Below are 27,159 nucleotides of genomic sequence, written 5' to 3' on the forward strand. Positions count from 1 at the left end.
CTCTAAGTGCCTCAGATATAGATGTGGCAGGTGAGGTTCATGACTTCTACACCAGCCAGTCACAGAGTCTTGTATTCGTTGATAAAATGCAAAGCTTCCTGTGAATGGCTGGCTGAGCAGCGTTCAGCCCAACTTAATTTTGCTCTGGGAACAGGAAATTGGCTGAGGTAGAGGTTGTGACCCCCAAACACCCACACCTCCAACTTGGCCATTCAGAGGACGCCTTGTATTCATTGATAAAATACAAAGCTTCCTGTAAATAGCTGAGCAGTTCTCCACCTGTTTTGATTTTGTTCTGGGGACAGGAAGTTGGCTGACGGTGGAGTGACAATAACCACCCACATCTCCAGCTTGGTCATTTGGAGGAAGCCACTTCTATCCATTAAAAATGCAGTTTCCCGATTTTTGGTTTAGTTATAGGAATGAGCCGGGAAGTCCCTATCACCGCCAGCTGTATACTGTGTATGTAGCTGATGTTAAATAGTTTTTACTCTTGTGACTGGTGGCACATGCATCAGTAAAGAATTTTTTCATTTGGACCAGCTTGTTTCAGGCGAACTAACATTTTGCTTGCCACTGTTGGTATCTTCTGGACTTCTGTGTTCAGTTATGCCAACATTTCCAAAAATGTCGATTAACAGTTTTCATTCTGGATCAATATGTTCATTTTAATAGATTTTCTTCAAAATTGATTTTTCTGTGTATGCGAATGTGCTATTCTTGATAAGCTTGAATACAAAGAAATGCATCAAATTTTTGTTTTGGTCATTTTTATTTACAATTGTGTTTGAAATAAAATCTTTTTTTATGCAGAATGAGCTTGTTTTCCTGGAGAAGGGTGTAATTAAAATAAAAAAATTTGGATGAGCAGTACTTATATAAATATTGTAAGCAGGCAGCAATTTTATGGCAAAATAGATCTGACGATCAAGGAAATCCGATTATATACACACCAGGAGTGTTTCACCTCTGCTGGTCTTCCAGCAGAGAGGGGGGTTTGTCTGATTATGGTTTTAGGCTCTGAGTCAGTGAGGTCTGTTTGCGTCAGAACCGCTTCCCTCGCCATAAAGGTAAAAGGGTATGCAAAAAGCAGCTTCAGAATATCAACTGTTGCTGTCAGTAAACTGATCTCAACAGCATTTCAGACTGATCTCAAGTGAAAGCTGAATGGGCCTGAAAGCAATCTGCATTTGTCCGTTGACCTAAGCCCTTATTATGGAACGCACTTCCTAGCATGCAAGGCGCTCTGGACTTTGACAGAACAGCTGGCACGTGAAGATGCATTCTATACCAATTGTCTGTGGGGTTTTTCATCTCGGGTACAAATACCTGACCTCGGTCAGTGATACCCAATTCACACAATATATTATAGCTACATAGAGACCAGACAGACTCAAGAATGACGAATAAGCTGTTCTGATTATTTTGGCGTGCTCTCAGATTAGGTTTTTACAGAATGACTTAGGTCGTGTACAGTGGGTCTAAAAAACCCCACCCCTGTAAAAAGATACTAGAGGTGTGAGCAATATGGTATACCCCAACAAGGGGGCTCATTGTTTCTCTCATCTCTTTATACTTCAACTTAAGGAACTACATGAGAAACCTGTTAAAAGTATAAAAAGACAAAAACCCTACAGAAAGAGGAAAAAAAGACAGGATAAGCGCTTTCTTGGGTCCTTGTCATCCCTTCAGGCTTGAAGAGGAGGAATCCATACCATGTGGTTTAAGTCCTCCCACTGGTCAATCAAACAGGCCGTAGGGGAAGAAAAGAAAAACCAGTAGAAGAAAGGGGAGAGGAAGTTAAAGGGAGGCAATTTGCACCCCTATCGGTCTCCACTAAACTGTACAGGTCCTCCTTCGGACAGGTATTTTGTCCATGGTTCACCAAGTCGAAGGGGATGAATTTGTCCACCTTCAATGTGACCTGCAATCTGTGCGTTTCAATTAAACAGCTTTAAAGTGGGTGGGAGGAACAAAAACTTACAATGTGGTTGCTCAACTATGCACACCTTTTGATCTCTAATACCGTGATGAACCTTTTTGGTTTTAGAACTTCGTTCCGTCTCTTGAGGTAGGAGTCCATCAGCACGGGCACATCTTGTCTTGGGAATCTTTACCCACTCTTTCTTGCAAAAGTTCTCTGAAATCTGTCAGTTTGTGAAGGCACAGCCGGCTTCAGGTCACCACAATTTTTCAATTGGATTTAGTTCCTGGCTTTGGCTGGGCATTTCCTAAACCTTGATCTTCTGATAAAGCAGTTCTTTTGTTGATTTTTTGGAGGTATGCTTTTGGGTTATGCTGAAAGGTGCAATTCCTCTTTAGCAAATGCTCAGCGATGTAAGTCATATTTTAACTTCCCTTGCATTGGTTCTCAGTGGCACTAAAAGTTAAGCCCCCCTAACATTGTGGCTCAGTGGCAGTGAAATTAACCCCCATTGTAGCGTATGGAAATAAACATTAAAAATTGCCCATCGACTCAAGACCTTTATTTGGAAGGTTCTACCAAGCATGCAAGGCGCTCTGGCCTTTTGATGGAACAGCTGGCATGCTCCACATGCATTTAACAAATATCTGTGTTGTGGAGGTTTTCATCTTTGATACGAATACCTGACCTCAGTCAGTGATGCCCAATTTAAAGCGGAGTTCCACCCAAAAGTGGCCTGCAAAGCCGCGGACTCAATTACCGGCCAGCGCGGGCCCGCCGCGATCACGCGGAGGGGGAGATGGGGGGCACACAGAGGCACAGGATCCTGTGCGGTGGGCCCACGACGGCCGGTAATTGAGGCCGCGGCTTTGCAGACTTGTGAGCTTACTTCTGTGACCTCCCTCTAATTAGAACCACAAACATTGTGTGTGATTATTTATTTATATATATATATATATATATATATATATATATATTACTTTTTTATTCTAACACCCTAGAGAATAAAATGGCGATCATTGCAATACTTTCTGTCACACCGTATTTGCGCAGCGGTCTTACAAGCGCACTTTTTTGGGGGAAAAATACACTTTTTTTTTATTAAAAAATAAGACAACAGTAAAGTTATCCCAATTTTTTTTAGATTGAAAGATAATGTTACGCCGAGTAAATTGATACCCAACATGTCACGCTTCAAAATTGCGTCCGCTCGTGGAATAGGCGACGTTTAAAAAATTCTACAGGTTGCATGTTTTGAGTTAAAGGAGGTCTAGGGCTAGAATTATTGCTCTCGCTCGAACGATCGCGGCGATACCTCACATGTGTGGTTTGAATACCGTTTACATATGCGGGCGCTACTCAGGTATGTGTTCGCTTCTGCGAGCTTGGCGGGGCGCGTTTTCTGGCTCCTAACTTTTTTAGCTGGCTCCTAGATTCCAAGCAAATTTGTCAAACCCTGGGAGACACTGCTTGTTCTGAGATGGAAGATGCATCTTAATATTAAGGAGGTTGAGGAGGAATATGTTTGACAGCATTCTTATCTTCTGTCTTATCGGAAGTAACATTTGTCTTTACTTTGCCCACCTTAGCAAAATGAAAAAAAAAAATGCAGTGCCAAAATCAATTAAATATGTGATCCACCAATCAAGGTGGTCTTGAAGTGTGGTGAAATCACCCTATAGGATAAATGTCACACCCAATATCAAGTGGGTGTGTAAAACCACTGTGCAAAAAACTAAATGAGTGTAAATCATGTTAGTAAATTGGTTATACAAATATGGTGAACCAAAACGGCAAGGTGAGAGGATTGATCATCAATCCAATAAATCTAGGCTGAAATAAATAGGCGAGAAAGTCCAGTCCCATATGTGGATGGTCTTTGAATTCTCATGGAAGCATAGAAGTCCCCTCTATCAAACCCATCAAAACTCCAGGCAGATATTCCTTGGCATATAAATGAGGTTTAAACACGCTTACCAGACGGCGGTGACCCACAGCTCACCATACGGTGGGTGGATCCCAAAGGCTTGTATGGGCCGAACGCCCTCCTTGGACACCGGTGTGGATATGACTCCTTAGGGTGATGTTCCAGGTGAAATCCAAAGAACTGATGGTAAGGGTAGCCACAGGAATCTCCAAATGGGATGTTGGGGGAATGCTCCAAAAATCTCCAATTACAGGGAGAGAGAAAAAGAGGAAACACCTCCTCATGGTGTATAAAAGTATTTAATTTAAAAACACAAAAAAATAAAAACAAACCTTGTTGCACTTCAAAGATAACCAAAGCATGAAATACAAATGGGTCATATGAAAAAAGTCCCAGTAAGCAACACCACAACTTCATGCAAAAATAACACAGCACAGAGTAATCAGGTCTTATTGTGCAGTAAAGGTTAAGAGTCCAATAAACCCTACCGGTTTCGTCCTCACAGACTTCTACTGGGGCATGAAACTGGACTCAGACATTCCCTGCACGTTTAAATAACCCCCAAAACCTTAGCAAGAAACCACATTAGCAAGACACTCATGGCCCATACACACGACCGGACCGGGGGGCGGCGCACATCTCCCGTCGCCTCTGAAAGTGAACCCGCAGCAAATTCAATTTGCTGCAGGACCACTTTTATCGGACACCGAATCGCCTGCAGTAAATGATTCCGGGTTTGCTGCCATAACGCACCGGTATTTACTGTCAAGGTAATGACTTGTATTTACTGTGGGTGGTCGGCAAGTGACTAGAGAAGGCTACAGCATGGCTGTAAATAAGCTATTCAGCCCCGGCTGTATGGCACCTGGAGCATTGCAGGAATATATCCTGGGCAGAGGCAAATTCAAAGTATGTGTTTTTTTTATGTCCCACCCTACAAGGGACTGCATGCTGCCAATCAAACAAACAATATTCCGACCAATTTTAGAAAATACACTTAAAACTTGTTAATTATTCATTACAGAGCCTAAGGAGATTTGGATCATCGGGAACTATTGGGTGAGCCGGGCTAATCAACTGTCAAAGAAAAGTGCATATGGCAAGAACCTGGGACTCGATCAAAAACTATTTTCAGTTCGTTGGATTGATGGGTACACTCTGCAGTGGAGTCACGTGTTTCCGGAACTGAGGCGGGCTGCATCTCATTATGGAAAACCAAGCATAGTTTTTATCCATCTAGGGAGCAGTGAGCTGGGAAAAGATCACCTTTTTAAGTTTATATCTAATGTGAAAAAAGATTTTCCGCGCCTAACCAAATTGCACCCAAACACGCATTTTATCTGGTCAAATGTTCTGCCCAGAAAGGAGTGGCAGAATCACATAGAAGGCCAGAGAAATATGTTTAACGAGAAAGTTTCTAGTCATGCAGCAAGTTGTGGATTCCAGGTGGCCGAGCTCAGTGAAGTCGTGGAGTTGTGTAAAGACAGTTACCAATTAAAAAATAAAAGTTCCGATATGGTTAAAATTTGCGATGCCTTTATTAAGCATCTCAAAGACGCCTTAGAAACGGCACTCAAAATGAAAGAACTCCCCTAATGCATTCCATATAAGCGAGCACTCGTTGTTACTGGTTCATTTCAAGGTTCAGTTGATTTTTCTGTGTAGCAGTAGTTCCTCACTATATTGTGCATTTTTTTTTTTTTTTTAAATGTGTTTGGCTACTTTTTTGAGGAAGTTTTGTGATAATTGGGGGGCACGCAGTCTCCTTGTTCAGAGGCTCCACCAAGATTGTTGTATCCTTGTTTATAATTCGTTGGCATATTCTTTGCATCTTCAAAGTCATGACTTTTCTTATAAAGCAACCCTGTTGGTAGAGCAAAAAGCTTAGGATTGTGAAACCTTACAAAAAAACCTGACTAGAGAGCTTTCAATAGAACAGTGTGATCCGTCTTTTTTTTTTTATATTGCCAGGTTGACTATTTTTTTTACGTGAAGGAAGCCTTGAAATGTTTCAGTCTCCGGCAATACCTGCTTATAATTACTATATCTACAGTTGGTGTGATGGCCAGTGATAAACATGCTCCCTACGTGGCTATAAAGATATTTCATAGGTTACTTATCTGAGAGACTCAAATAGCTTAAGAGGAAACCCTAGCAACATCTGGAGGAACCTAAGTTGAGAGTCTGGAATAGACTCTACCCCTGCTATTCAGTACATGAAGCTATGTAGGGAATTGCCAATTACCGGTAAATTTGCACGGTCACCCTGCAAGAAATTCCACCACAACAATGGAGATCTTCAAATATTAAAAACTTAAAGCTGAATTTTCTTTTGATATACTTTACATAGTTCGTTTTTGGGCCAGCTTGGCCCATATGAACTATGACCCTCACCATCATGTGAGGCTGCTAGATGTGCGGTATAAACTGTAGCTACGCACATTATGCCATGTTATGTTCCAGGTTTGAGCCTAGACTTCCTGGCTCATACCCAGAACAGAGTATCACAGTGGCACCCAGAGAAAGCGATGTATTCTGTCAATGATTGGTTGAGTCAGAGAGGTCGTCTAATGTCACAACCTCTGACTCAGCCAATCGGAGGAAGCTTTGTATTCATTGAATAGAATACATCACTTTCTCTTAATGGCTGAGTGCCACTGTGATACTCTGTCTCAGTTCTAACCCGGAACACAGTGTGGTATGCTGTATGTGACCACAGCTGCATAGTTTTTACCAAGCTGGCCCAAACCAATTATGTAAATATTTCAAGAGACGGAGTTCAGCTTTAACAATTACCCAACTAGTTTTGGAAAGCACACCTTAAACTTGTTTTAATTCCTTAGTGCCCAGCCCTGGTGTACCAGGTTTCTTACATCAAGGGGGTTGAAAGGGACTGACTGACCATAAGACCGCTGTGATTAGCTATCACGGTGGTCAAATGCTTGAGAACCGGTCCCACTAAATTCTGAGCTGTCTTGTCTAATAGCTCAGTGGCTGTACCGTGACAGAAAAATCTACCGCCGATGGACGCATACGTGCAGCGTGGGTGGCAATAAATTAATCATTCCTTGCAGCACCTCAGGAAATTTGGTCTGTCAGGAACTTTTTTTTTTTTTGTAACCAAGGCTGCTCAAGTGGCAAAGAAAGGTCTATATGGATGAAACGTAGGACTTAAAGGTAGACACCCTAACGTTCGTAGGATGCCCAAGTTGTCTGGTGTGACTTGTTTTCAGATCTAAACTGAGCTGCTGGGACACTTGAAAAATCAAGTACTGTATTCATCTAGGGAGCAGGGACGTGGAAAGTTTTTATTTTTGGGAGTTTCTGATTTGTTGTAGAGGTTTATCTCGCTTCCCCGTATTACCCAAACAAAGCTTCTAGCTAGTCAACAAAGCAATGAATGAAGACACTTCATGGAGAAGTGCAGGAAAGTAAAATTTACCAGGTGGCTCGGTTTAGTGAAGTTGGAGATATTAAAATAGTTTATGGGGTAAAAAAGCAGTAAATACAATTTGGATGATATTTGTAACGTCTTTATGCTCCTAAAAGACTTAAACATAACTTTAAAATAAAAAAGGCAGTTTTAATTCAATTCATATGTGCAGACTTCTGAAATTCACCAGTACTGGCACATCTAAGGCTGTTAAATTCACTGTATAGAATATACATGTTATGCATTTCTTTCAAAGATTTTAGTATTTCATTTGTGTGTAAAGCTTTATAATGAGTAGCGTGTATTGTATTAAGGGGCTCAATATAGATTGTGGTTTCCTTGTTTTTGCATCTTTCTGTTGTAATAATAAAATCAGTTTCCTTTTGAACTCAGTTTTGTGTGTGATTATTGCATATGGTTTGTGTGATGGTATGGAGAACTCTTTATGAATTCTTTGCTGCCTTTAGAACCCTTTCACACTGGAAACGCCTATAGCGGAGCGTTAAAATAACGGTAAAACACAGCGATTTTACAGCGTTTTCAATGGAGGGGGGCGTTTTTGGAGCGTTTTTTTCAGCGCTCCAAAGATGCTGCTTGCAAGACTTTTCTCAACGCTCCTCCAGCGCAACGCCTCAGTGTGAAAGGGTTCATTGAGATGCATGGGGAGCGTTTTTAATAGCGCTATTTTTACTGCGAAATGCGGCAAAAACGCACCAGTGTGAAAGGGCTCTTACAGTTTTGCACTGTGAGCTGATGTGAGAATAAACCTTAAATAAGTTCACCCATCGGGAACCTACCTTGTTTCCCCGAAAATAAGACCGTGTCTTGTATACATTTTTGCTCCAAAAGATGTGCTAGGTCTTATTTTCAGGGGATGTCTTATTTTTCCATGAAGAATACGGTACACATTTATTTCTGATCCTGCTGTGTCATTTTGTTTCCCCCTTCTGATCCTCCTGTGTCATTTTAAGTGACCCCCTCCCCCCATCCCTGTGTCAGTGGACACCTTCACCAGACATTTCCCCCCCCTACCTCATAGTCACCCCTGTGGTGTACACTTAATGTGCCAGACTCCTGCTCTGCGCCACTCACTGTCTTATTGTGAGTCGGCCAGACTCCGTCAGGGCAGAGCGAGCAGCAAGCGGCAGCTTGTCCTGGTGGCGGTGTGGGCTCTCTGATGAAAAGAGACCATGTACTTCTTGTCTGCGCTGCTTGGCGGTGCCCGCGGCTATGGTCCAGGGTACAGAGTTATGGTAGCTTTGGCGGGCCTTATTATCGGGATGCCTTATGTTCGGGGTGAGGCCCTATTATCGGGAAGGTCTTATTTTCACGGGGATGCCGTATATTTCAGCGAGAGGCAAAACTGTTCCCGCTCACCCGCCCCCTCCCCATGACAGCGGCCCAGGAATCCCGTCTTCACAATTCAAAGCGCGTGGGTCTCCACCCGCACTGTTACCGCTACATCATTCAGAGTTCTGTGACTGAATAGACTACAAGTATAAACAGCCTTTTATAGCTTCATTTAATGTATATGCTGCGCTTCAATGTACTAAAAATTGAGTGAAAAAACCAAAGTGTGTACCAATAAAATCAAATTCATACAGTACGTTTAGTCAATGTACTATACTACTATAGAAAGTGACATTGGTGCCAAAATGTAAATAGAAATAAATACATTTTAATAAAGTGTTCCTGTGCATCAAGTGGTTAACAATTATACCATTTTATAACTGTGTCCAATGGGTTATAATAAACGACAATGATCCCACTTTTATTAAATTTAAAATGTGCTCCTGTGCATGTATGCGACTTCCAGCTGTATCACTTTAAACGTGCTTAAGTCCATGCGAAGACTGCTTAATAGGTGCTCCAGACCATGCAATAGTGTCCTTTCTCCGGTGCTCCCCCTGGGTATTGAATGCTCACCTCAGAGTGTGTGACTTGGCAATTAAGCTCTGTCAATGAACGCATGTGAACCACCTCTGAACTCTGTACTGGGATCCTGGACTCTTTAATGTAATGTCTCGGAAGTATATGTAATGTCTCGGAAGAATATGGAATAAGAGAACGCGATAGTGTAATATAATTTATAAAGGTTTATTTAAACAAAGCAAAAACCCCCATCTGGGGTACTCACACATACCAGGTGCACCATTCTATGTCGAGCGAGAAAGAAGTATACCAGACTGGTATCGGGATGGTATGCGCTTCTTCCTAGGCAGATGGCTTGTAGTTCCCAATGAACTGAGGGTGCTGATGAGCATCCTCGTGCTTCATTGATTCTTCTTGGACTGAAGTAACTGCCTGCCCATATCGGAGGTACGGGCAGACAGCTACACTGACAGTCTGCAGGAGCCTGACATTGAACTAGCAATCTGCAGATCGTTGGTGCAAGGCTTTCAGGCGTTTTTTTTAAAGATGAACTTATCCTTTAATGTGGAACTAAAATCTGTCAACATGAACCATTTTTAATCCTTATGCTGCTAGCCTTGGTAAATAAAGTATAATTAGTTTGAAACTTTTTTTTTGTTTTTATCATTTCTTCCGTTGCTTGTTGATTTCTGGCCTAGGCCAAAATTGTCATATATCCCAGGAGTCTTCATAGGCGGCTTCCTCAGTTAAGCACACCTGTTTTTAATTCCAGAAAGTAAATGCTACATCTAAATTGCCCCTAATAAAGATGGGTACAGCTAGAAATGCAGGGGGGGTGTTTTCAAACTGATTTCTCAACAAAATAAAGCATGGAGACATGGACAAATGGTTGAGTATCTGGTGCTCAGATACGGTTTAGTTTAATATGCATCTAGAGCCAATTTTTTGGGCGAGAATGGGAACAGTCTGTGCTTTGTTCGGGCTCTGTGTTAGTGGACTTTTGTTTGCTTCAGATCAGAATTTCACCCATGCAAGTGGGCATGCAAAAGTGACTTGAAGCAGGTGCAGAGTACGGGTGTGCTTGGATGAATGAAGTCCTTTGCAGATGCTCAGTGCTGCTGCCAGTATGATTTTATATTGTATTCTAGTATACCACTTGGCAATCATTTGTATCCTATACTAGCCTTTTGTATGGCCAACATGAAAATATGCACTACATTAACATTTCTCCCTCTTTAGAATCCCAAGTACGGGAAAAATACCTGTTCTATCAAAGTTCAGAGAGCTATTAACTTTTTGCAGTGAGCTGACAACGTTTAAACGACAAACCTCTATCTTATGGAGATATGTGAGGTGTTCCTATGTAATGCAAACACACTTCCTGCCCCAGGGTAACACTTCCTGCTCCTCCAGAAACAGTGCATTGAGCGAGAACTTACACCCAGCTTCTCCCGAACCCATCTTTACACCCAGCTTCTCCCGAACCCATCTGCTACAGTAAAAACTGAACGCGATCCATTCTCCTCCATCTGGCCAGTTGGAATCAGATGGTAGTTGTTTTACATTTGACAGCCCATAGAGGAGAGTGGGTCGTGTCCGCTTCCATAAGTGGAGCAGACACAAACCTGTCATCCATCAGGTCATGTCAACTGAGCAGGGGCTTAGCAGACCAATCCCCCCTTAGGAGAAAAAGATTCAGCCCGTGTGAAGGGATCCTAAGGGAAAAGAGCAATGCAAGGTCTATAGTAGAGTGAAAGGGAGTCACCGCTCCAGGTGGGTCTACTAAGCAACCAAGAGCCTCTCGGGAAACTGAGGGTGCCGGCAATGCACTAGGCAAATGATAGAAACTTCAAAAGGATGGACAGCCGCACTCCAAAAAAACTCTTGTCTTTATTTGTAAAATCAATAGAAAATGCACAACAGAAAAGCAGAAAAAAAATGGGAAAATAGCCTACGCGTTTCACTGTCTCAGTGCTTATTCATGGCCATGAACTAATGCTATTGTTACTCTCACTGAAAAGGATACCAGGTTGATGCCTGTAGGTGCAGGCATCAACCCGGTATAACCACTGAAATGGGAGGATGTCCATGTAAGTAGTCCTGGCGAGAAGCGGTTAAATGATTTCCTTTTTGAACTTTTTAGATTTTTGTGTGCGTATTAAAAATAGGATGAGCTTTTTCTGACCACCTTGCTCCATTTACATTTACACCTTCTATGAAATGATCTGAGAACAAGCCTTAATGTGCATCCAAGACCAATATATGTTTTAACGCTTAATGGTGTAGAGCAGGCGTCTCTAAACTTTCAAAAGAGCCAGTTTACTGCCCTTCAGACTTTAGGCGGCCAGACCGTGGCCAATGGGAATAGAGAACACGCGTCTGTAGAAGGAACGGTGCCCCAAGGGCCGAATATGACCCACCAGGTGCCGTTTGGAGACCTCTGGTGTAATCTCATATGCGCTACGCCGACGTAACATTGAGAGGCAAGAACAGTATTCACAAAGCACTCGCTCCCAGCATTGCGCCAGCGTAACGTAAATTGTCCGGCGTAAGCCCGCCTAATTCAAAGTAGGAAGGAAGTGGGCGTGATTCATTTAAATAAAGCTTGACCCCATGCAAATGATGGACCGAACGAACGGTGCATGCTCAGAATCACGTCGAATTTACTCCCTGAAATACGACGGCTCAATGCCTACGACGTGAATGTAACTTACGCCCATTCACGTACGTCTTGCGTAAACGACGTAAAATACGACTGCTGTTCCGACGTCCATACCTTTGCATGGGATGCACCTCCTTATAGGTGGAATAACGTTACGCCGGACGTACGCCTTACGTAAACGGCGTATACTCATGCGACGGGCGCAAGTACGTTCGTGAATCGGCGTATCTAGGTCATTTACATATTCGACGCGTAAATCAATGGAAGCACCCCTTGCGGCCAGCGTAAATATGCGCCCAAGATACAACGGCGTAGGAAACTTACGTCGGTCGGAGGAAGCCAAATTTCAGGCGTATCTTACTTGCAGAATCAGGCGCAGACATACGACGGCACATCTGTGCACTTACGCGGCGTATCAGTAGATGCGTCGGCGCTTTAAGAATCCGGGCCATAGTGCCTTAAAAAGGTATTGCCCCTTGAAATTTTCCACATTTTGTCAGGTTACAACCAAAAACATGAATGGTATTTTTATTGGGATTTTATGTGATAGACCAACACAAAGTGGCTCATGCTTCTTAAATATTAACCTTTCTTCTTTTTCTTGGATACTTCATCCCGTATCAAGTTCGTGGCGGTCAGAAGCCATTGGGCACAAGTATAAAAAAATTCTCATCGGACACTGGCCATGGTAAAAATTTGGTTCTAACGTTTCCAAGAAAATTGTTTTCGTTCTGAATGTAATGTTTTTTTATTGTATATACTGTATCTTGTGTAAAATCCATAACTCCTTTCTGCTGTGTTTTCAGTCTGTGCTAATTTTACTAGGCTTATGCACAAAGGAAAGGTACTGAGGAATGTTTCCTTATTTTGATCTCCCGCATAAAGTGGTTGTAAACCCTTCTACCCAGTGAAGTGACTGGCCTCAGGTTATACACAGATTAAACAAATATTCCTTCATAAGTTGCACCTGTTGACCTGCGGCCCTCTCTTCTCTACGTCTGTTCAAAGTGCAGAATTTATAAAGCTTTTCTGAGCTGTCAGAAAAAGAAATGGCGGAGAGCTGAAGTTGCACACGGCAGAGCTCAGTGAGGAGAGCTCTGTGCTGATTGGAGGAAAGGGACAAACCCCTCTCCACACAGTGTGCTGGATATCCCTCCACTGTCGCCATTTATTTCTTGGTGTCAGGAAAACTTATCAGCAGTGACTCATGCTGAAAGCAGAGGAATGAAGCGGCAGACAGAATTGACACTTAGTGCTCTGGATTGAGTTGAGTACTCACTATAGAAAGATATGCGTTCTTCATATTTCACGTAAGGTTTACAACCACTTTAAAAAAACACCAAAAAAACTTTTTTTTGGCACTAAACCCACTGAATGTACGGTTTTACAAAGCAGTGACTGTAAAGGTGGTGTGTTAATAATGGTCACGGTTCCTTGTTGTCAAGCCTTCAAATGGCTGGTGTTGGCACCGATCACATGTGCCGCGCCATGGCACAAATGTAGATCAGAGGCCAAGATTGCAGTAAAGAGGAGGGTTTAATTCTGCTTTTAACTAGATGTTAGTTTCTCCTTTGTCCATTGAAGGACGCAGCCATACTTCCATGACAGGTGGGTTTATCGCCACCTACAGGAGCAGTATGCTAGGTGCAACTAAAGGCACACCCAGGGGGCAGCTCTCTAGAGTTGACCTAGCCCCCAAACAAAATTAACATACTGTATATTTTTTTTAAGAAAATTGAAATTGGGTAAACGGTACAGATTACTATTTCATATTTGGAACACACAAGCAGCAAGTTGTGTCAAAATATACTTGGACAACAGGGAGATTCTGATTACAGAGTAATCAGCCAGGAGGGCCATCCTCCTAGAAGAGATGGGACTTTGTGCTTATTCAGTTAGGTCTCTGTGCAAGTGGGATACAACAACGAATTTCAAGAAGTTTGCTTAGGAAGTCAAGTGCACCTGTCAGTAAACTGCATGATCTCAAAAGCCCTTATACAGAGGCTTCTTCCAGACATACAACCAGCTCTGGAATTTCATGGAAGAGCTGGCATGTTTTGCAAACTACAAAATGCACTCTAATGTCTGTAAACAATTTTATAAAAATTAGAAAGTATAACACTTGTTTTGTAAAGGTAAGGTGAAAAATAAGAGCTGCTATATGTTCTAAATTCATGTGATGCTTAGATCAGCCTTTCTCAACCTTTTACCCCAAAAATAAATTTTCAGGTCTCAAGAAACCCCTGTTAAAATAAATGCATCAAGGGTCAGTGGGAGGGTTGCCCCTTATATTGGTGGTCAGTGGGAGGAATGTCCCTTACATTGGTGATCAGTGAGAAGAATGTCCTACATTGGTGATCAGTGAGAAGAATGCCCCTTACATTGGTGATCAGTGAGAAGAATGCCCCTTACATTGGTGATCAGTGAGAAGAATGTTCCTTACATTGGTGATCAGTGGGAAGAATGTTCCTTACATTGGTGGTCAGTGGGAAGAATGTTCCTTACATTGGTGATCAGTGGGAAGAATGCTCCTTACATTGGTGGTCAGTGAGAAGAATGTCCCTTACATTGGTGATCAGTGAGAAGAATAACCCTTAAATTGGTGATCAGTGAGAAGAATATCCCTTCCATTGGAGGTGGTGAGAAAGCCACCTTTACAGACCTCTAAAAAGATTGCTGTCCTGACCCTAAGCCACAATTATGCAGGTACCATCAGATAGGGGGGGTCAATCGGCCACCTCAAAACCCCTAGTAACCTCTGGGGGAACCCTAGGGTACCACGAAACCCTGTTTGAGAATGGTTGACTTAGATAATGTCCCTGAAATCGGTAGTCAGTGGGAGGAATGCCCCTGATATTGGTGGTCACAATAAAACCTTTTCAGACAGCTAAAGAGATCATTGCTGTCATGACACTGGTGGTTGATCCAGACCTTTCAGATGGGAGTTCAGTCAGCCACCGTTGGAGAAACCCTTAGCAACCTCTGGAGTAACCCTTGGGTTATAGGAACCCTGGTTGGAGAATGGCTGACTTGTATAATGGAGATGTTAAAGCGTGATGTGAGTGTACTCAATGGCAAGCCTCGGCCCTGGAGGAACATACTCGAGCCTACAATGGGCTTGCACTTTAAAATTCCAACGAATGGTGTACTTGGGAAGCGGAGATACCAGCACTTTCAAAATTTTGGTGGCTAAGTTGGTGCAACTCAGGTGTATGCTTGAATGAGAAGTCCTCTGTGCGGTTAAGCATATTCTAGTAGGTTACAGATCCCTAGCCACTGGTAAAATTTGTGTGGTCATAAGGAAATATGAACTAAATTTTTGCAATACATGCATATTTTTTTCATCTCTTTAGCAGTTTTCCAAATACATAAAAATTACCTGTTGATCATCCAGGAACCCAGTGAGCTCCTAACTTCCTGTAGTTGGTTGACAACACTGCACTGAAATCCAAAGCAGTGTTTTCAGTTCATTTCTGTGAATTAAAACCTTTATATTATGGAGATGATACAGGAGGTGTTGTGTGTTGACAACACACTTCTTGTCCTAGGTTGACAATGCAGCACTCCAGTGATGGCTGCATGGCGTTCCTCAGGGTGAATTTCCTGATGGTGAGAACAGTTGACCATGCTTATGTTGTGTTCTAAAATGACTACTTGTAATCTCCATTGGAAGTCTGTGTGAAAGGGTGACAATGTAGCAGCACAGTTAAGACAAACCTTGTCACCCTATAGGAAGAAGTGTCTGAACAAGGACCTTCAAGGCAGGATCACCAGCAGCTTTATAAATATTTCAAATTACATGAGCATGTTGAAAATGTTGAAATTTTTAGTGGTCTGGCTTAGATGTACTTTAAGTTGATCATGGTCACTCGGACCATAGCCCTCCCAAAGATAATGGGTTGCGGTGAGCCAGGAAACTAGGGAGGATTGCCAAACAAAGCCCTAGAAGAGGGGCAACAGAGTGAGTAATTAAAGGGCCGTAGGAACGTTTATAAGGTAATTGTGCGTTTCCAGCCCTCTAAAATAAATGGTTTGTCCAAACGCTATGCACTAGACCACAGTGGTGTAAATGGGCATTGAAAGTGGTTGTAAACTTGCATATACCCAGTGAAGTGACTGGCCTCACCTGATGGAGAGATAGTTACATAGGTTGAAAAAAAATATACAAGTTGATCTAGTTCAATTAAAAAAATACCATCCTTACCCACAGTTGATCCAGAGGAAGGCAAAAAAATATCAGGAAAGCATGATCTGATTTGCTACAACAGGGGAAAACAAAAACGTCCTGATCACCAGAGAGGCGATCTGATATTCCCTGGATCAACTTTACCTATAAATGTTAGTACCCAGTTATATTATGTATAATTAATATGAAACAAACCCTCCTACATAAGTTGTATATCTATAGCCATCCTTCCCCCTACATTCAACGTACAGAATTTAAACGTGATCTCTCAGCTCTGAAAAGACAGAAAGCTAAAGTTGCTTCAGTGAAGAGAGCTCTGAGTGCTGATTGGAGGCAAAGGAACGCACCCCCTTCACAAAAGCACTCCGGAACAGAGCCAAGGTTTCTTTTTGCTCCCTCCCCTGTCACTATTTTTCTCTTGGTGCCAAGGAAAGTGGTCAGAAGTGATTCATGCTTGTACCAGAGAAACAAGGCAGCAGACAGAAATGACACTTGGTGCTCTGGATTGAAGCAAGCACACACCATAGAGTGATATGCTTTTTGTTCATATTTCATGTGCAAGGTTTACAACCATTTTGAATCCCAACTTTAGTCTCCTGCCATCTCCCATTTCCCAGTCCTCCTTCTTGCAAGCTATTTTACCAGTTTGGTCTCAGCACAAATAAGTCATGGGTGTCCATATCTACTGTTTGATGAATTGTGCTTGCCACTGTGGGTTTGACGAGGCTGCAGTATGGCTGAGAATAGGCCATTTAGCCCGTGCTGTGCAGCACCTGGAGCACTGTTCCACCCTGCACGTAACTGCAGCTTTAACAATGAACGTATCCTAATCATTTAAATCAGTGGTTCTCAACCTGGGGGTCGGGACCCCCACGGGGGTCAAATGTTGATTTGCCGGGGGTCACCAAATCCTGGGCTGTTCCTGAAGCCCGTACCACTCTCCCAGTCTTTCTGCGGCTGCCCACCTGGGCTGTCTCTGCAGCCTGCGGAAGTCCACCTGGGCTGTCTCTGCAGCCTGCGGAAGTCCACCTGGGCTGTCTCTGCAGCCTGCGGAAGTCCACCTGGGCTGTCTCTGCAGCCTGCGGAAGCCCACCTGGGCTGTCTCTGCAGCCCTCAGCCTCTTCACAGCCACCCATTCAGATCACGGCATGGCTGGGGGCAGAGACTAGAGGTCAGCTGACTGGTGAGCAATGTGAAGTGGGAGGGGCTGGGGAGACCCTATCTCCTGAGAGCTAGAAAGAGTGGTACGTCCTAAAATGTACCATAAGGGGTTTTAATACTGTACAAGTGGAAAGGACTCGAGCGCTAAATGTTCGTGGGTTAGGGGTGCAAATTACTTGTCTTGCCTTGGATGCTGACAACCCACGCTACGAAAAGAATTTTGTTAGTGGGTCCCCACAACTTGGGAAATTTTATTAAGGGGTCACGGCACTAGTAAGGTTAAGAACCACTGATCTAAACTAAATAGAAAAAAATAATACCTAACCAGTCTTAAAGCGCATTTTAAACTTGTTCAATTGTTCCTTTATAGGTACTAAAGAGATATGGATCTTTGGAAACTACTGGGTGACCCATTCTGCTCAAGTAGCAAGAAACAGCTCGTACGGCATGAACCTGGGACTCGACCAGAAAGATTTTAACGTTCGTTGGATGGAAAAGTATGACCTGATGTGGGGCGACTTGGTCCCCGATGTGCACCGGGCTGCTTCTTCCATGGGAGAACCCAGCATCGTATTCATCCATCTTGGGAGCAGTGAGCTGGGGCAAGAGCCCTTTGCAAAGTTTTTAACTGTGGTGAAACAAGATTTAACTCGCCTTACTGAGTCTTACCCAAACACGGTCTTTATCTGGTCAACAATATTGCCCAGAAGAGAGTGGATGAATACAATCCTAGAAAAACTCAGAAGGAAATATAATGGCAAAGTTGGGTTTTTTGCAAAAACCAATGGGATCAAGGTGTCCTATCTACATGATGTTGAGAAGATCATGAAAGATCGTATACTCTATAGGGGTAAAGTCACTTTGGAGGATATTAGCGAAGTCTTTATCCGCAGTCTCAAACGCTCCTTAGAAATCGCAATGAGTGATCCAAAATTTACGTCTGTCTAATGCATTCCAATTCTGCGAAGTCCCATTATACGATCCTGGGGCAGATCATTTTACGGCTTAGCTGAAATTGAAAGGTTTAGAAGCATTTCCCTGTAAGATGGAAATTGCAAGTTTTGTTTTTTTAAAGTATTTTTGTTGATTTGGGGTAAAATGTTGTGATTTGTTCCTTATTCAGGGGCTTAACGTAGATCATTGTATCCTTATGACACATTTTTTTTTATTAAATTGTCTTTGACGTGTTACAAGTCATGACGGTTTTTAAAGCAATTCTTTAGTAGAGTTTTACTATTCCTTAAGTCTCTAGCCAAAGAAAAATAATTACCTAATCTTGTCTCCTAGTGGACCTAATTTTTTTTCTTATACTTTCATTACAATATCTCTGGCATGCAGAAATCTGTGTCCTACATTTCTGCCTGTAGGTTTGCTTTGCTGCCTTGCAGGTCCCCTTAAAGTGGTTATATACCCAGTGAACTGATTGGCTTCAGGTGATACACAGATATGAAACCAGTCCTCATATATGTTCAAAGTCTAGAGTTTATCAAGCTTGTAGAGCTGTCATAAAAAAAGGGGTCGGAGAACTGATGTTAAACTCTGCAGAGCTCAGTGAAGAGAGCTCTGAGAACTGATTGGAGGGAAGGGACAAACACCCCACTCCACACAAGAACAGAGCTGAGGCTGTCAATCTGCTGAAAGTCCCTTTCCTGTCACCATTTTTCTTTTGGTGATTGGATAACTTGTAAGAAGTGCCGCCTCATGCTGATAGCAGAGGAACGAAGCAGCAAGCAAATTACACTTGGTGCTCTGGATTGAGACAAGTACACACTATAGAGGGATATACTTTGATCACATTTCATGCCTTAGGTTTACAACCACTTTAAGGGCCCCAGCCTAACCACCCTTGCATTTACATTCCTGATCAAGACTACATTCAGATGATCCAGTGCTCCGTGTGCCATTTAACGTATTGAATGTCTGTTGATAGTACTAGGACATCTAAGGATCAGTTGAATTTGCTTTATAGAATGTTGATTCTTTATAGGGGATAAATGACATTTTCCCATAATTGAAGTTCCTTGGTGTGTAGTTTTATGTTAAGTCAGTAATGTGCATCGGATTCAGGTGTTTACTGTAGATTTATGGTCTCCTTGTTAACAATTTTCTGTTATAATAAAATCTCTTTTCTGTAAACTCCTCCGTGTAATCTCTGTATTATAAGTATGGTAAGTTTGTGTGTGCTTGTGTATGGTGAATGCTTTGGTGTGTTTAACCACTTAAGACCAGGACAAAAATGCAGCTAAAGGACCTTGCCTTTTTTTGCGATTCGGCATTGCGTCGCTTTAACTGACAATTGCAAGTTAGTGCGACGTGGCTCCCAAACAAAATTGGCGTCCTTTTTTTCCAACAAATAGAGCTTTATTTTGGTGGTATTTGATCACCTCTGCGGTTTTCATTTTTTGCGCTATAAACAAAAATAAAGCGACAATTTCGAAAAAACAATTTTTTACTTTTTGCTATAATAAATATCCCCCAAAAATATATATTAAAAAAAATTTCCTCAGTTTAGGCCGATACTTATTCTTCCAAATTTTTGGTAAAAAAAAATCGCAATAAGCGTTTATCGGTTGGTTTGCACAAAATTTATAGCGTTTACAAAATAGGGGATAGTTTTATTGCATTTTTATATAAAAAAAATTTTTTTTATTACTAATGGCGGCGATCAGCGATTTTTTTTTTCGTGACTGTGACATTATGGCGGACACTTCGGACAATTTTGACACATTTTTGGGACCATTGTCATTTTCACAGCAAAAAATGCATTTAAATTGCATTGTTTATTGTGAAAATGACAATTGCAGTTTCGGAGTTAACCACAGGGGGCGCTGTTGGTGTTGTGTTACATGAAGTGTGTTTACAACTGTAGGGGGGTGTGACGTCATCGATGGTGTGATCCCTTTTATAGGGAGACACAATCGATGCAGCCGCCACAGTGAAGAATGGGGAAGCTGTGTTTACATACAGCTCTCCCCGTTCTTCAGCTCCAGGGACCGATCGCGGGACTCCAGCGGCGATCGGGTCCCGGAGCTTCGGACCGGGTCGCGGGTGCGCCCATGCGACCCACGGCTGGACAAAAGCACAGCGCGTACGTGCATGTGCCATTCTGCCGACGTATATGTGCAGGAGGCGGTCCTTAAGTAGTTAAAATGTTTTATACCTTTAAGATCTGACCTTAGAACAATCCTTAAAATGCACCAAACACTGTTTTTTCCTAGAAAATAGATAAAATCAGTTGGGTTCATTTTTGCTGTTTGCATTCTGTTGGAGAGTGGTTGTAAACCCTTACCTATACCCACTGAAGTGACCAACCTCAGGTGATGAACCTACATGGTTATAGTAGGTGAGGTTGGAAAAAAGACACAAGTCCAACCTATGTGTGTGATAATATGTATGCAACGTAACGTCCCACACTCCGCTTGAGTGCTTACGTCAAATACCGCTTCCTATCAGTCTGGATATAGATATCGGATATTCCAGCTGCTCACCAGCACACAAGACTTGTTTGTCTGCTGAACATGGAGTCTTTATTAGAACCAAAAATACAATCTTGTATACAGTTAGAGGAGGTATCAGAACATAAATTAACATATTCAAATTAATCATTTAACCAGACTAGGTGACTCATAGATATGACCTTTCAGGGTAGACGTCGCGTCTCCTCACTCACCTGCTATACAATACACATCGGTGTAAACACAGGACATCTTCACACAATAGCAGGGTCAATTGGCACAGAGAACAGACAGATGGCTGGAGGTGACGGCATTAGCATCTCCTTACACTATGTCCCAACAGTATGAATCAGTCACTCTAATATGGCATATACAGAGTCCCCAGGCATACAGCTCACAAAGAGCACCGTTCCCCCAAATGCCAGGGCCCACGATCGCAACGCAAGAGGCTAGCATTCAGTACCCTCAAAGCCTCTGTCCCGGGTGAGTCTGCCACAATGTACATAGATTAAGCAAATCTTCCTACAAGTCGGACCTCTCTATCTTGCAGCCCTCACCTCTACAGCCATTCAATTCAAACAAATCAAAGGCTACTTTTCAGCTCCAGAAGGCAGGGGACAGGGATCTGATGCCACACAGCATAGAGCAGGAAGTTGGGTGTAATCTGAGACCTGAGTAGTGGAAAAAGACAGTCTCCTATGGAAATATGCACAGCTGGGGGGAGTGCTGGAGGGATAAGGAAGGACAGGTCCCCCCTTGAATTCTGTGGTGTGAGAAGTGGCTCATGAAGATGGCATAGGAAGGAGGGAGCAAAGAAGATCACATAAGATGCTTTGTATTGAGACAAGTACACACTATAGAAGGATGTGCTTTTGTCTGCTTTTCATTTCAGAGGTCTTGAACACAACCAAGTGAGAGGAAGGCTCTCCAAATTGAGGTATATTTCCACTTAGATGGTTGTCGCAGGAACAGATGTGTTAATTGGAAGATGTACTAAAGAGATGGTCTCATTGTGCGCTAAAGCCCCATACACACTTAGATTTTCTGCAGATTTTTTTCCTCCAGATTTACTAAAACCATATGAGGTCAAACCTTTAAGAGTTTCAGTTTGTATGCAATCAGGCAGGCCCCTGTACTACATAGTTTTTGATAAATCTGAAGACAAACATTTGCAGAAAATCGAATAGACTGTATGGGGCTTAAAATCGGGCTCATCAAACCTTAAATCCGGCAATGAGGATACACAACCAGAAGGTACGACGAAGGGGCTCCAAGTCTAGTATACAAATTGAGTCTTGGTTCCAGTGGGATGGATTGGGGTGGAATACATCAACCAGCAGCCTTCGTAAAAGTTAATGCAGCATGTATCAATGGAGATGTGTGGAGATGGATGGGGGGGGGGTGACTGTTCAGATTGTGGTGCAGAAGGGATCATCAGGTCTGGGAATCGGCACCTTTGATTTCCTACGTGTCACTAGAAGATGTCCCCCTTATTCCTGTTGTGGTGCCAAATCTACAGTTTTTGGCTTTCCCACCACTTTCAGTCCTGGCCTAATAGACACCATAACACATTGTGGGAAGGAGGGGGGGGGGCTATATAAATTTGCGTGTGTGTGTGTGTGTGTGTATATATATATATATATATATATAATCTCGAGCAGCGATAGATGAGAGGGGGAAAAGCTGCGCTAATTAAAGTCCAAAAATAATTAAGTGAATTGATTGAAGAGCATAAACTTATTCCAATAATTCCAAAGGCAAGATATTCATCCATTGTGATTCACAAAAGGTGCATCGTCGCCTTATAAAAAAAGGATCTCAAGGAACCATTTCCAAAGTGTTAAAATCACGCACAAATTGTAAAGCCTTCTGGCTACAAAGCAAACCCCCGTCCTAACGAGACAGAGTGGCGATGTCCGCATGTACCTTCCTGCAGACGCGTTTCGTCATATGTGACGTCAATGGGGAACTTTTGGCACAGCAGCATCTGTCCAAAGGGTCCTTACAGAAATACAGGCAGCTCTGGACTTTGATGGAATAGTTAGTATGCTGTGCAAACTGTAGATGTACTCTTTTACCAAAGGCATATAAGATAAACGCATAATGCATATATAAAAAAAACAGTGTAAATTTAGTACTACTTCATCATTGATGGGACAGAAATATAAAACCGTTATAAAGACACCCAGTGCTCTCCACACTGCAGATAACAATGGGGCACAATTTCTTTAAATGTAAAAAAATGATGAGAATGGTGCACTTATTCAATAATGTGCCATAAAGTAATATACTCAAAGAATGACTATGTGAGTATCCAAACATACTAATAAATGTGAATAAAAGTCCAATTAAAGCCCCAATGGTAGGAGTCAGTTCATATAAAGGTAAAAATCTCATAGGGATAACTTGATAGAAGAAAAAACAGATAAAATATCAATCCAAACATCGACCTGATACATTTATGAATTGGCCGCTCACCTCCAATGACCCAAGGGTCAAACAAGACTCGTCAGATAAGGAATTCTGCTTATATGGCGCTCAAAGGTAACACAACAGCCATAGTGCAATATTGCCAAATGAAAAGTGAATTTATTTCGTAAAAGAAACTGCTTACATAAAGAGTAAAAACCGCAGTAAATAACAATGGGCACAGTGACACACTCGCCGCCTCATTATACTTCCATACAACACCGAAACTGACGTCACAAGGCTCCACCCGACGTGTTGCGGGATCCTCAGGGATAGGAGCCAAGTGACAAGCGCCGGGTGTTTATACCCCTTCTAACCCAAAACAAAACTGGAGCCAAAACACATTGGATACATTCTGTTTTTACTCTTTGTCCACTATTAAAATAAAATGCACATAAACATTTTGTTTGGTGCTTCTGGTTCAACTACATTGGAATTAATGGGCTAAAAACCCAATGCAAAGATTTACATCTTCTATTACAGGAGGTCTCAATTTTCGAAAAACAAATGGCTAGTTTACGGTTCTACAGTTGAGCAGGGCCCAACTGTGGCCAGTGTAAGTAGAAAATGCCTTGGCATTGGTGGGAGTAGGCATTGCCATAGGCTTGGTGGTCAGTGGGAGTAAAACAATTACATCATTGGTATCAGTGTGAGGAATAGCACCCCATTACTCGTGTCTGTGGAAGAATTAGTTCCCCATTGTTGGTGTCAATGGAAGGAATATTGCCTTGAATCAGTGGAAGGAATAATGCCCCAAGGACCAGATAAAGGCAAGCAAATGGCCACATATCCGGCCCAGTTTGGAGACCCCTGTTTTTTTTTCACCCCTTAAGACTGTTTGGTCTATTGTCACCTGGTGATTAAGCCAATAACATACTTCCTACCTTCGGCAGACAACTTACACTTACTGTATGGTATCTATGGTGGGAAGTATGATGGCTTCACAGAACACCTATGTCATCTCCATAACATAGGAGTTTGTATCTACCTAGATGTATTTTTGCTGTTTTTCCATTGCACATTTTTATGGCCAGCGGTATTCCACCATATCGGTTTTTATCATGCATTAGCGTTGCCCCCTTTCCTGCCAAAAAAATTAAGACCGTTCACACACACACTTCTGCATTAGCTTGACAAAGAAGTGCTTCTGAAATTGTGTTGATAGGATATCACAAAATTCTAAAATGAATGTTTTACTGCCCAGAGAGGTCACAACCAAGCACAGAAGATTCTAGCGCTATCAGATTGATTAGAGGGCGTATGTCAACAGCTTTTTTCAAGTCTTGCCACAGATTCTCAATTGCATTTACGTCTGGACTTTGACTGGGCCAGTCTAACACATGAATATGCTTTGATCTAAAAAAGATCTCCAAACTACGGCCCTCCAGCTGTTGCGGAACTACACGTCCCACAAGCCATTGTAAAACTTATATTCAGACCTGACTATGTATGATGGGAATTGTAGTCCCTGATCAGCTGGAGGGCCATAGTTGGGAGACCACTGACATTCCATTGTAGCTCTGGCTGTATGTTTAGTTTTGTTGTCCTGCTGAAAGGTGAACCTCCACCCAAGTCTTAAGTCTTTTTCAGACTCTTTACAGGTCTTCGTCTAAGGTTGCCCTGTATTTTGCTTAATCCATCTTCCCATCAACTCTGACCAGCTTCCCTGTCCCTGCTGAAAAGCATCCCCATAACTTGATGCTGCCACCACCATGTTTCACGGTGGTGTTGGTGTGTTCAGGGCTTCCCCGTTCTTCACTGTTGCGGCATCGATCGTGTGATCCCTTTTCTTTCCACTTAAAACCTCAACTGCCCCCATCCCCTCCCCCTCCAGAGACCATTTTAGCAGTTTAGTTCAGCACAAGTTGGTCACAAAAGTACCATGGTCTGTTGTGATTTGTGGTAGAAAAGTGGCTATAGCCGCTGGCTTTATCAAGAAAATGTAATTTTGGTTCAGTCAGCCTGCCCATACATGGTTCGAATCTCTGCTGATCCTTGCTGTACCAGCTGAGATTAGCACTCTGTGGCCAGCTTCATATGTAGCCTTTACTTCCACTTAAAAGCCCAACTACCACCACCCCCCCACCCCTCCAGAGGCTATTTTAGCAGTTTAGTCTCAGCACAAGTTGGCCACAAGTACCATGGTTTGTAGAAAAGCCTGTAGTATTGCTGTGAATAAGGCCGCCATACAGGACCTAGACCAGGGGTGCCCAACCAGTGGTCCGCGGAGCCCTCTGTTGCGGCCCGCCACCTTCTGCTCTGTGGGTTGGCATAAGCCGATGCTTTATGTATAGTGCCAACTCCTGTCACAGGTGGCGTGATACCACTGTGGGTATACTGCAGTGCATCAGTGTGAAAGCAGCCTTAGGCCCCTTTGACACGATCAGTCTGACCTAATTGGACCCTTCGTTCACCTCTATTGAGCCACAGATGTAAACAGACTTTTGACTGTTTACTCACACCTACCTCTAATTTGATCCACCAAAAAAAACAAAGGGGGAGATCCGTCCCCTTCCATCTGGGAAGATCAGATTAGAGGGCCAATAGAGTAGAGTGGGCTGTGCCCCCGTCTGCTCTTCATATGCAGAGTGGACATGGTCCTGTCATCTGCCCGCTCCGCTCATTGTGGCCCACGACCGGTTACCAAGTCACTTAAGTGGCCCTCGCTCTTCAAAAGGTTGGGCCCCCCTGGGCTAAACCATTGCAAGAACATCACTCGGGCAAACACATTTCAAGTATGTTTAGCTGCAACTTTTACAATGCTTTAAAGCACTAAAAATAAAAATGACCAGACCTATTGTAGAAAGCGCACTTTATACTTGTTTAATTGTTTGTTACAGAACCTAAGGAGATTTGGATCATCGGCAACTTTTGGGTGACCCAAGCTGCTCAAGTAGCAAAGAAAAGTACCTATGACAAGAATCTGGGACTCTTAGATGACCAGTTTACTGTTCGTTGGATGGAGAAGTCCTTTATGCTGTGGCGTGACTTGGTGCCAGATTTGGAGCGAGCTGCTACCATTCTGGGAGAGCCAAGCATCGTATTCATCCATCTAGGGAGCGGTGATCTGGCAGACAAAAAGTTCATGGTGTTTACATCTGGTGTGAAAAGAGATTTAGGTCGCCTGACCAAATCTTACCCAAACACGACCTTTATCTGGTCTGCAGTTATACCCAAAAAGGAGTGGCTGAATACATACATGGAACGCAAGAGAAATAAGTTTAATGTTCAAGTGTCTAAATTTGCCAATAAGATTGGAATCCACGTGGCTTCGTTCAATGAAGTCATAGAGATGTCCAAAGAACTTTACCAGCAAACAGAGAATGGGGGTAAACACGCTTTGCATAATATTTGCAACGTCTTTATTAGAAACCTCAAAGACTCCTTAGAAGTGACAATGGACAAAAAAAAGATTAAGGTAGAACACGTTTAATGCTTTGCATATCTTCTAACTCCCAATATGTATCAATATTGGGACATTTCATTTCAAGGTTCAGTTGAATTTGTGTAACAGAATTGCCTAATTTTGGGGGGACCTATTTTTAGGTTACTTGGATGTGAAGTTTTGTGATAATGGGGAGTAGTGGGAGGGTACCTTATTCAGGGTCCGAATGAAGATTGTTGTAGCCTTTGACACTTTTCATCACATTCTTGTCTTCGTATCTTACAAGCTATGATCTTTTTGTAAGACTTCAAGGTATTAAACCCTCAAAGGGGAAAAAAAATAGCACACCTAATTTTTGTTTTTTATTGCCGTTTCATCTTGCATTTTAGCAACTCTGGCATGCAGGATTCAGTGTCCTGCATTTTCTCTTTGTAGGGGGCCTAAACCTGCCTTGCTGAGATGCCAGCCTGGCCACCCTTGCATGCACTTTCCAATACAAGACTGCACACAGATGAGCAGTAACTTTGTGCCGATAGGCAGCACTCGAAACCAGGACACTCCTCTGTTCCTCCTCAGTTTTGTTTGGCAGTGGCTACCGAGATATTATTGGCCATGCATGTGCTAAACCAGAAGACGGGAGGCTCTGGGAAGGGAAGTAGCAAGCTGCATCTAAAGACACAAAATA

The 27,159-nt window shown here is 42.7% G+C and overlaps 1 protein-coding gene across 9 annotated transcripts in view; it reads left to right on the forward strand.

Annotated features, from left to right (window-relative positions):
* LOC120943001 (nuclear factor 7, ovary-like) overlaps window positions 1-27,159 on the forward strand; it is a 166,985-nt gene that overhangs the window by 83,465 nt on the left and 56,361 nt on the right. Inside the window, exons 9-10 of one of the 9 annotated variants that reach the window (XM_040356021.1) lie at window positions 12,444-12,506; window positions 17,536-18,679. The exons of 5 other annotated variants lie outside the window; for them this stretch is intronic. In XM_040356021.1, coding sequence (XP_040211955.1) covers window positions 12,444-12,506; window positions 17,536-18,113 — 641 coding nt within the window. In that variant the 3' untranslated portion in view covers window positions 18,114-18,679. Of the gene's footprint in view, window positions 1-4,875; window positions 6,967-12,443; window positions 12,507-17,535; window positions 18,680-25,929; window positions 26,538-27,159 lie in introns of those variants that run through there. 3 more of the 9 variants (XM_040356022.1, XM_040356030.1, XM_040356023.1) reach the window with 3 other exon arrangements.

The sequence above is a fragment of the Rana temporaria genome, chromosome 6, assembly GCF_905171775.1.
Source record: "Rana temporaria chromosome 6, aRanTem1.1, whole genome shotgun sequence".
Classification (NCBI taxonomy): domain Eukaryota; kingdom Metazoa; phylum Chordata; class Amphibia; order Anura; family Ranidae; genus Rana; species Rana temporaria.